The sequence below is a fragment of the Cryptomeria japonica genome, chromosome 7, assembly GCF_030272615.1.
Source record: "Cryptomeria japonica chromosome 7, Sugi_1.0, whole genome shotgun sequence".
Taxonomy (NCBI): domain Eukaryota; kingdom Viridiplantae; phylum Streptophyta; class Pinopsida; order Cupressales; family Cupressaceae; genus Cryptomeria; species Cryptomeria japonica.
In genome coordinates, this window is record NC_081411.1 from 825,714,808 (window position 1) to 825,726,136 (window position 11,329).

Consider the following 11,329-nt stretch of genomic DNA (forward strand, 5'->3'; position numbering starts at 1 on the left):
TAACATGTATATATATTCATCACACAATTCATCAAAATGAACACAAAAATAAACAAAAAATAATATGAATGTGCAATTTTCACTATTAAAATTCTATAATAAACTTTTTTAAAAATTAGAAAAGGAAAAAGTTTCGAAGATTCTAAATTAAAAGCTGAGCCAAAATATGATAATGATCATAACAAGTTGCAGCTATAAAATTTTTCCTTTAGGAGATGAAACACATTATGCCTATGCAAACCTTTTGTTTCAATGCTTTGATGCTGACAATGCATTGTAGAGATTGAACTTGTATTGGGAAGTATCATTTAACCGTAGGTCTGTTTAGACCAATACAGAACCTTTGAATTTTTTCGTACATAGATTGAAATCGAACATAAAAAGTTTAGATTGGTGTGAGAGTATGTTGGGTTGCTGTCAATTAGGTTTCAATTTGGCCGGTGGTTTCTTTTGGCCTCACAACAGGCTAAAAAATGTGATGAGACCACAGTCCAGGCCAAAAAGAAAGTGTTCCCAAAAAATCTACCTTTTCAGACATCACATGTGCAATATCTCTTGTTGCAGCAATATACCTAATTATATGATGGTATGCAACAATTTGTGGGGAATGATTTCATGGTACCCATCTCTAGAGGCTACCGCCACCAACCATTTTCCATAATATAATATAGGTTTCAATTACTCCACATTGGAGGCCATAATCACACCAGGGTATAAGAATGTCTTTATCCATGTCTGACTGCTTACAGATTAAAGAGAAGTTTACGTGGGAAACCTCGTGAATACCAAGTAGATCAGATTTATGGTATCGACAGGTATCCTAATGAACAGTGTTTTGTTTTCTTTTCTATCATTTCCATCACTTTTGAGAAAACCACTTCCACTAGGGGGACATGGGTCATATCCTTGAGAATCCACCTACAATAATTTCAGTATTCAGGATTATTGTTTATTCCAGATCTGTAAGTCTTTTCATCCTGCCTGCATGTAGGCTCTAGTCTAAAGTATCTACTAACTCAAAGAATCACAACTTTTTGTAATCCAATCCCGTGCTATGGACCCTTGACTTCAATAATTCAATTCAATCCTATGAAAAACAACTTCTTGTATACGCGGTTTCCTGGTTTACAGTCGTTTCCGTAGGAGAAGTGTGAACATACTGGGTGTGTAACTATGTTTTATCCAGGTATTCTAAATTCACAGAAGTGAGAACAAATGGGCATATTTTAAAAGTTGAGTTTTTAAATATTTGGTTCAAGCAGAAATTAAGTATAAGATAACAGATTATTTGGTCAAAATACATAATAGATGAAATTTGTGGTGGCTCTAGATCTGCTTCTGTTTTTAGACTGTTGATTTTGATTTTTTAACCGTCGTTGTATTCTTCTCAGATTTGAGTCCCACATACTACCTGATCTCATAGACTTCATTATAAATCTTCATTCATTCATTCCACTTAATTGAATTGAACTCATTAAACCTGACTTGCCATGTAATCATAACATGCTCCCATTATATTCATCTGTTATTTTTCTTGATACTGAACGTTATGTTTTAACCACTTAATGGGGGCCACTAAACGTGGGTTCCTACTTAATCATAACGCACTTCCTTATTCTGTTATTACCCATTAATCATTTTTTCTGTAGGACATAAATATGTTTTAACCATCTAAATGGAGCCGCTCAACCTGGGTTCCTACCCTAACATTAACATAATTCCTCCCTCCATCTGTTCTTTATCTGGCATTTGGGGAAATCTTCATGTTTTAAACAATTGCTGCTACTAACCCACGGTTCCCAGTTCCTACCCTAATCATAACACATCCCTTTTATTAGCCATCGGTTATTTAGCTGGTGATTAGGGAAATGCTAAGAGATTTAGTTTACATTTGGAAATATATCTAGTGGATGTCATATTTCTGTGTACCGAGTCAATAGTTGTCTGCAGTGTACAATGTACAGTATAGACTTTTGAGTATTGCAGGATAACCAATCTCTATGACACAGTTTCCAAGAATTTCTACTGAAAAAAGAAGCCACCATCTTTTGTGAATGTCTAAGTACTCCATTGCCCGCAGGTGAACACGTAAGAAAAGGATCTGTGTGGTGCACTGTCATTTCATGTCTGTCCCACCATGCACTAATCGCCATCTTCCCAACCCCACAACCAAACTTTCTATAACAACCACTGTCGTATCATCCGCAAGTCATTCCATTGACATTTCCCCACTATTTAAATTTTTTTGCGAGAGTGAGAGGCCACCGATAACCTACTTTATACTGTTCATCCTGCCCCTTCCCCACCTGCAGTTGTTGCAGTGCAGGATCTGAAAGGTCTGTTTGTGTCTGCATACTTTTAAATTTTCATAAAACAAATAAAAAGGAATGTGACATGCAAGAAGAAATAGACAACCATGATTACCCCATAAGTAAAGATCCAATATGAGACCCAGTTCCTACATCCATTCTTGAAGGAGACATTTTTCGACTTTTGTTGTCAGAGGTAGCTTAAGCGGCATTTGCAAGATTTATATATATAAGGTGTTCATTGCAATGTGTGTGCGTTACTCTTGAATTTGCCCATAGTGTAGATCCCGCATGCATTTAATATTGCTCTGAGTGGAACCCAAACTCTCCCATAGACGATTCACGTCTCACTATAGTCTCTAGGAAACAAATAAAGCAGTTATGGAATGCCTTGGTTAAAAATCGAAGCAATTGATGATGGGTCCTCAATATCCTATGAGATGGGAGAGCACTGGAGAGCAATGGTGGTTTGCAACTCCGGTGGATTGGGCAGCAGCCAATGGATTCTTTGAAGTTGTAAAAGAGTTGCTCAGACTAGATGGTAATCTTCTCATCAAACTCACATCTCTTAGGAGAATCAGGAGGCTGGAAACTGTGTGGGAAGATGACAATGAGGCCTCCTTCAGAGATGCAGCCAAAGGAAGAGGCCTGGTTGCCAGGGAACTCATGGGTGAGTGTGAAACAAAGTATGGTAACATTCTCATTGATGGAGGCTATGGTGGTTGGTTGTTATACAGTGCTGCTGCTGCTGGCGATATCACGTTTGTCAGGTATTTGTTGAAGAGGGAGCCATTTTTGGTATTTGGAGAAGGAGAGTATGGAGTATCAGACATGTTATATGCAGCTGCCAGAAGCAAAAATGCTGAAATATTCAGAGAAATTCTTGGTCTTGCCAATGATATCAAGTGTCTTAGAAAGAGTAAAGCTGAGGATTCGGCTGCGGTGATGTTTGCTGCTCCTTCAAGTTCATCTTCTCTTTCATTTCAAATGCTGAACAGGGGTATCCATGCTGCTGCAAGAGGAGGGAATGTGGAGATACTGAGGGAGTTATTGAAACATTGCCCGGATGTTAGTTCATATAGAGATAACCGAGGTTCAACTGCTCTACATTCTGCTGCAAGTAGAGGCCAAGCTGAGGTGAGCTCCTAAGCTTTTTGTTTTTTCAATTTCAAATGGCGTATTCTTGGGTACACTCAATTAAACAATTCCCGCACTTGCTTATTGATGACTTGGGCTCTTTCTCTATCACGCCTGAAGCTTGCATTAAGAGGAGTATTATACATTTAAAAAGGTACAGAAAACGATCACCCACATTTAATGGGATCTTAGGGAGACACATATTTATAGCAGTCTTTTGTTTTCTAGTCCACAAAGTCAACCAGCATATTTTTATCAAATATTTATGGTCAGGCAGTTTAAAATTTGAAAATCCACCCCTTTGACCTAAATATGAGACTATTAGGTTTTCAACCTTGATATGGTTGGGCTCTTCGGGTGGTTTCCTTCCGGATTATATGTATTCCCCCAGTGAAAGAAATTCATGGCACCCAGTTCAAACTCGAATGTCCTAATAAGAGTGGGCTATTATTTTAGCCCTGAGCCTCACCAGCTAAAACAAAACGGATTCAAGAATGCCTAGGTGATATCTTTTTCATTGGAACCAAGAAAAATTAATCTGGTCAAATCTCACTCTTTTGGTTCATACCATTGGATTTTTTGTAGCTACAATTGCATCTGTGATCTTGATTCATGCAACCTCAACTGCTTGTACTACAGCCTTCACTGGAAAGCAGAGAGAAGTTTATCCATTATCTGAAAAAAAACATCTCTGACATGACACAAGTATTAGAAACTGAAGGGTGAACCTCTATGAGCTCTATAAGTGGATAAATTCCATTTTGGTTTATTGCAGTGCCAAATCATACCAGTTGGTTTCCGGAAACAGGACATAGCAGTTAACATTTATATAAACGGCATGTATATGGGTGTCACATATGTCAAAAGACAGCCCAAACACTTTGCACAGAGTGAACCTGCAAATCCTGGAATACTTGTATGCAACTACATAATTTATTAACTGCACGTCCTATGGCACCAAGTTACCCAGGTTTGAAAGACCAACTATCCTGCCTTGAATCGAACTGTCATATAGAATATGTAAACAAGCGGATGGTCACCGTCATACAGCTTGAAGCTTTCTGTCTATTTTGACTTATTTATTTTTGTGTGGTCTTCTTCAAAATGCTGAATTTTTCTCCTTCCACATTCACCAAAATATACAGGTTCCTCCCCACTTCAGAAATAAGATACGCCTAGCATCCAGCTTATTCCATTGTTTGTGCCCTGCAATCTCATTTTAGAACTTGATAACTTATTCTAAAACAATTGCTTTTGAGGAAAAGAATTGCTTGCCATCAAATATGGAAACAGAGAGATTGAATAGGTTTGCACCGTCCAGTCTCTCTTGCACAAATCACTTGTTCAATATTATATATATACAGATGCGACCATGGATCCGTAGGATTCTCAACTGATGGGATTGAACATTATTTGTAGACTTCTATTATGCTTCAAATTATGGGACAGTAGAATAATAATGCAGGTCAAACTTAAATACTGCAATTGTTTCAAGTAATAAATGGGAGGTTTTCTTTTCTGCACTAGAAAATTTCAACTACTAGCATATTTATCTTTAGAAGCATTCTTGTAAACTCCTTTTTTTAATATTCTCACACTGAGAGACAAATGTTTCCGATAACATTTTATGTTTGTAGCTTGACCTCCTACTTTCTTTTATCAAAGTCCAAGTGGCATTCTCTTTCATCCACATTAGGCAAAATGCATAGCAACAAATATTTCAAAATATGTTCCTTTTTTGAAAAAAAGGGTTGAGCAAGTGGAACAGCAAGCCGTATGAATGTCTTAGCACTGATGACAGAAAAATTTAGGACTGTTATGTGGACTAAACACATTGGATGGAAAAAAGCATATTACATCAAAGAATTTAACCCAACTTGTAAACATGGTGAAAAACATATTTAGGGGCAGTTATTAAACAAAAAGCAAGATTGTTAGTTGCACAATTGAAGATGGGATCACATCATCTTAGATGTGAGACCAGTAGGTGGAAGATACCCAAGGAAGTATGGGAAGAGAAAACTTACATTCTGCAATAAGGGTGTCATGGAGACAGAATGACACTTTATCATGAAATACGCAGTTTATGAAGATATTTGTACTCAGTATAAAAACAGTTTGAAGGTTGACAACATGAACCATTTATTCAATGAAGATAAGATTAACCAGACTGCTAGCTTCCTAGTCAAGATCAATAATAGAAAATCCGACATCGAAAGGAGTATGAAGATAATATAAGTCTGTTATACCTTGGTCTCCTAGACAATTCAGTCTTATGAACATCATTAAAATCATTCATTTAGTCATTTCCTCTAAATACTAGTTAAACAGCAACCTTGAGTTTTGCATTATCATGATTTATTATTTGCTTAGGTTTGTTCCTGCCCTTTTTATCAAATGAAGTCGGCAATTATAAAGTGACTTGCCCAAGAAGGCTCAAAGACTAGGAGAAAGGAATTGATTTTCTGAATTCACGAGTCACAATGATTATAGCCAGTTTCTTTTCTAAATTGCTTCATCTTTGAGACTTGCTTTCATTTTATACGCTCCTCCTGTTTGCCCTCCACTTACCCTCTTGGTCATCTTCTTTCCATAAGATGGAAGAGTCAGCTTGTGAATTTTATTTTTGAGGTGAGATAAGGTGGAATGAATAATGACACCTTGATAAGGTTGTTAAGAACACAATCTCGTCTCTACTATGTTTCTGCTTTTTTCTTCTGGTGGCCATAATTGTTACAGCTTAATCCTAGTTACCGTAGCTTCTTCATTCTCTCAGCACCATTCTCTCCCTTGTCATTCTTTATTCTGTAAAAAGGAGTATAGAGTTCATTGTTAGGCATCAAGTCTGTTGTATGATATTTTGTATGGGAAGGTTGAAGGTATCAAACAATTACAAACAAAATTCTAATGATGATCTGTGGATCATCAACATACTGAAATGCAGAGATAATATGGGGGTACACCAAAACTCCTTGTTGATATTCATTGAATCCTTTGCACATTTATACGATGGGATTTTCAGTGCATATGTTGTCATTACTCGATATGTGATTACTATTTGCAACTGGAATGTTTGTCATTGTCTTGCCATCATAAGAAACATCCTTACGTTATGCATGTCTCAATGCCTAATGTGAATGCATATTTTAGCATGTTTTTAACTGTCAATCTTAAAATTACCTTGAAATGGCCATAGTTTGGTCTTAGTAGTTGTAAACAGCTGAAATACTGCTTTTGCAAAGTGCTTCTATGCTTTGAGTTTAAAATGGGTGGTTGGTGTTTGCTTACACACATACTTCCTTTTGAAAATGCAATTAGGAGAAATTTTCAAAAAAGAGTGAACTGGATATTGCATATATGTTCATATTCTTTGTTCTGACAGTGATAAGGATAAACCAGATGTATCTGTTGGGATTTTCTCGCCGATTTGTAATATATGTCCTGTTTGTGGTTCAGGTGACAGAGGAGCTGCTTCTGGTATCTCCAGATATTATAGCTTTCACAGATGATAAAGGAAACACACCGCTACATATAGCAGCTTATAGGGGTCACTTGGGCATTGTTAAACAACTTCTATCATCTTTCCCATCTCTGCTAACTGCAAAAAACAATGACGGTAATACTGTCTTACACCTTGCGGTAGCTGGGTTTAGAGCCTCTGGTTTTAGGAGGCTTAATAAGCAAATGAATATTGTGAGACACTTAGTCTCAGATAAAACTATAGATTTGGCAAGCATTATCAATTGCAAGAACAAAGAAGGAAGAACTGCAATGCATCTTGCTGTCCTCGGAAAGGTGATTCACAAAGGACTCGTGGAACTACTTATGTCAGCACCAGGGTTAAATATCAATGTTTGTGATAAACATGGAATGAGTGCTGTTGATATACTTGAATTAAACCTCGTCTCTGGTATAACATCAGACCCACTGCTTAAGCAACTTGCTTTAGCAGGTGGAAAACCAATGCGTTCCGAGGACTCCTCTGTAAGTGAGGCAAACATTTCTTATGGAAAGCTCAATTGCCCTGATAACAGCCCAGGAACATCATTTAGATCTTCAGACAGCAGTATATGCACACAAATTGAAGATTCAGAAATTGTGGATGCATCCGTAAAGGAGCTAACTGAACGGAATGCTGGGACCAAGTATTTCATAGGGAATCAAAAGAAATTTAGTACAGCTAGCCATGCCAAACAGCGGCTTGCAACTCTTCTTGGATGGTCTCAAGGGGGCAAAATTAGTAAAAAAGGAGGGCAAATTCAAGAACTTAAACAAGATATAACAGAAAACAGGTCTAAGTCATCTGCAGAAAGAGGAATGAGTGCCCATTTCATGCACGACAAGGAGTGGCCTCTTGACGGATTTGAGAATCCATTCACACTACGAGAAAGATTCTCAAAAACTTCAATATTGGGTAATAAAAGTGACTCATTTCTAAGAAAAACCCCATCGAGTCCATTCACAAAACACAGGTTTCCAAAACTTTGTGGCAATGATTTCAATGGTGCAGTTTCACCGGGGATCACCCCTTTTGCATCGCCTTCGAGGTCGTCTTCTTTATCACCCATACGATCTCCTTTGCAAATACCTACAAGGTTTAAAGACTTAATGCAAAACAATGGATCAATTCAAAGACCATCCAAGTCATCTGCTAAAGATGGTGCAGAGGACAATGGCTCACTTGATTCCTACTCAAGGTCACTAGAAGCCGCAAGAAACCAGTATTTCTGCTTTGGATTCCGTGCTCTGCCTACAGAGAACCTGAAGTCAAAAGACATACCAGGGCCTCTGGATATCAATGATTCTTGCCAAGTTAGGCACTCCCTAAGTTAATCTGAGAAGTTTTCTTCTCGAGGAACTGAGACGAAGGGAATCTAGCACACTTTAGGTTAAATTGGTTTATAGATATTTTAAAGGTTATTGACTTGTTCAGATGATAATGTATATGAGGTTTTCGTAGTCAATTAGGTTGTAAGTAAGAGCCTTAGAAAAAACTCTGTGATTTCTGTTTAGATGATTGTTTTTATGGGTGATCCAGTAAATGCTAGCATACTTCGAAACCCTTCATTCATCAAGGTAAATCCTGTATATTAGGAACACTAAATTTGGAATCCTATTTTGAAGGTCTTAAGCCCTGATTTTTTAAATAGTCCCCATTCTTTGAAATGACCAATCCTATTTTGAAGATCTTAAGCCCTGATTTTTTAAATAGTCCCCATTCTTTGAAATGACCAATCCTAGGCCAATATGGGTCAAATCTCCACTTTCAAAATACTACACACTGAATAATTAAGTTCCTCACTGAAGACTGGATCGGAATTTTAGTGTGGATTTACATGTTTAGGCCCTGTATACAGAGGTATCTGTGAAGAATATTTTCTGCCTCAACTACAGAGTTATTGTTTATTGTTTATAATCTCTATGTAATCAAACCAATAAATCCATGTTATCACATTTAGTGAAGTAATTAGAAACAACCACGTCTAAGATGAGATGATAAGCCAAATTAACTATAATGGTTTTCTACCCGAATCTAATTGTTTAGGTGTCCAAAAAAAAAAAAAGAACTCTCCCTAAGCTAAATTTTCTTGTCTAATCCAATAATTGATAGTTTACCTATTGTTTTCTGAATATTGTGATAATCAAATGGATTAAATAGGTTTTACAATATTGTGATAATCAAAGTGAGTAAATAGAAAAAAGAGGCATTTAGAGTAAGATCTTGTGAAGGGAAGAAGAAAAAGTTTATAATATAGAATAATTTCTTGACAAATAGCAGTCCCATCTTTTTAAGATTATAGATTTCACTAGTGAAATTTGGGTGGGGCTAAAAATTGTCTACAAAAAATATTTAAAAAATGATGTTTATTTATTATTTTTTTATTCATAGCAGTCTTTAAAGAGAGAATCTGTACAACCTGAATTGGTCTAGTGGCGGAGAACTTGTGCTCTTGAAAGAGAGATCACAAGTTCAAATCCCACAAGGGGGTAAGGTATGTACGTCTCATTTGTAGTGCAGTTAGGTACCTCCCTGTTGGTAAATAGATTTGTCCTTCTGAAATACCTTTCAAAAATGACTCCCGAATGCCCAAATTGAAAGACAAAAACTAGAACCAACAGTTGAGTCACTTGCAATGGTGAGTACAAGTGCTCTCTGAATTTTGATATGAAGGTACAGCTCCCTTCATTGGATAAAAATGTATATTTTCTAAATATGCTTTTAATCGGAAAGCAATAAAGGCAACTAACATCTGCTCATAGCCATGACACAGATGCGAATAGAAGATTTATAATGAAGTGAAAGAAGATAAGTAAAACACAATTTAATTATCCACACCCAAGAAAATACCCTTTCCAATAAATAAAAATGCTCTGGACTCTGATCGAATCTCTCTCATGCCTCAAAGGACAAGGGGGATTAGAATACTCAGACAAAGAGTTAACAGCAAAATTTTTTTCAAATACAAATTATTTCTGAAATCAAAGTTTCAGAATCAAATGCATATACATAGTTTGATGTAACAGAAAAGGCAATGAAAGGAAATTACAAGAGAGACAAAGCTCATAGTAATAAAAAGAAAATATTGACAAATCCACAGATCAACAAAATCTTCTTCATTCTATCAATGCCCAAAAATGTGAGCTCACAGACTCAACACTTCTGAAAAACAAAACTGTGCAGTCCAAAAAACAACGTTGCCCATTCTTTTTTACAGCAAAAAAAGAAAGAAAAGAAAAGAAGAACCCCCACTCCTTTCTTTCGTTACATATATATAGCCTTTGAGAATTTCAGTTATCAATAACTGATTCTTGAAAAGATTATTAATTAATCTTTTCTTTTATCTTCTATCTTCTTCCTGACAACTCTTCTTTTTCTTTTTGCTTCAAATATTTTATCCTCCATTCCTTTCTGAAAAATATTTGAAGAAAACACATCTAATTATATGTTGACAGGTGGACATTTCTTTTATATCTTCAGGGTAAATTTATTATCTGGATCTCCATTTCAAAACAAAGTCTCCACTATGAGCTTCTCATAATAATATTTTTCTCATAAATTTGCATAGACCTATACTCAGAGATTAAAAACTTTTAAACGTGATAATATTTGTCCAATCTCTCCGGTGAGGATTTAGAAAACTAGGCTTTCTAAAACATATCAAAAATTTCGCCCAATCCAACGATGCAATTAAAAGTTATGCCCCTCACACCGAGACTGATTTTTCTATCTCAGAAAATCCGTGGTTACAGGTTGCATTGAAAACTATAAACAATATACATGTCAAAACTTGCACATGGATCACGACTTTGAGCTGTCATTTGAAGGAATGAGCTCTATTTTATGACAAAGCTCTCTTTATAATAGAGGAGGATTGTAACTCTTTAGATTTTTATAATACTATGAGCTGCTGAAACAATTCTTTGAAAATGTTATCAACTGCTATCCTTTGTTATCAACATAAGAATTAATAATTAAATTCATCTTTCAAAAAGCCGAATCTTCCTTTGTAACATGAAAGTTGGACTTTGTATGTGTTAGTGTGGCTATCTCAAAAGTCATCCAAACACTTTTACTCTCAACTCGATGATCATTTTTAAAAACATCCACACTCTGAACCTGCGAACTTTGAACCTTGAACTTGCGAGGTTCAAGCAAATGGTTCAAAAACACAAACTGCACCCATAGTATAATTCATTGATTTTTTGTTTCATTTCCATTTTCCTGCACGTTGAACCTTGAACCTGAACCAAAGAAAGGTTCAATAGTTCAAGTTCAATGAACAAAAATTACAAAGCCTGCTCCAGTTGAATTCGAACTTTGAATTTGAACCCGAACTTTGAACTTTGAAAAAGTTCAAGGTTCAAGTTCAATGACAATTGTT

General features: G+C 36.2%; 1 protein-coding gene across 1 annotated transcript; it reads left to right on the forward strand.

Moving 5' to 3' along the window:
• Nucleotides 1–949: 949 nt before the first annotated feature.
• On the forward strand, nucleotides 950–8,513 carry LOC131038978 (uncharacterized). The gene is made up of 2 exons (XM_057971610.2): nucleotides 950–3,446; nucleotides 6,903–8,513. Exons 1-2 carry the CDS (start codon nucleotides 2,724–2,726, stop codon nucleotides 8,277–8,279), a joined length of 2,100 nt encoding a protein of 699 aa, XP_057827593.2. The 5' UTR covers nucleotides 950–2,723; the 3' UTR covers nucleotides 8,280–8,513.
• The last annotated feature ends 2,816 nt before the right edge of the window (nucleotides 8,514–11,329 follow it).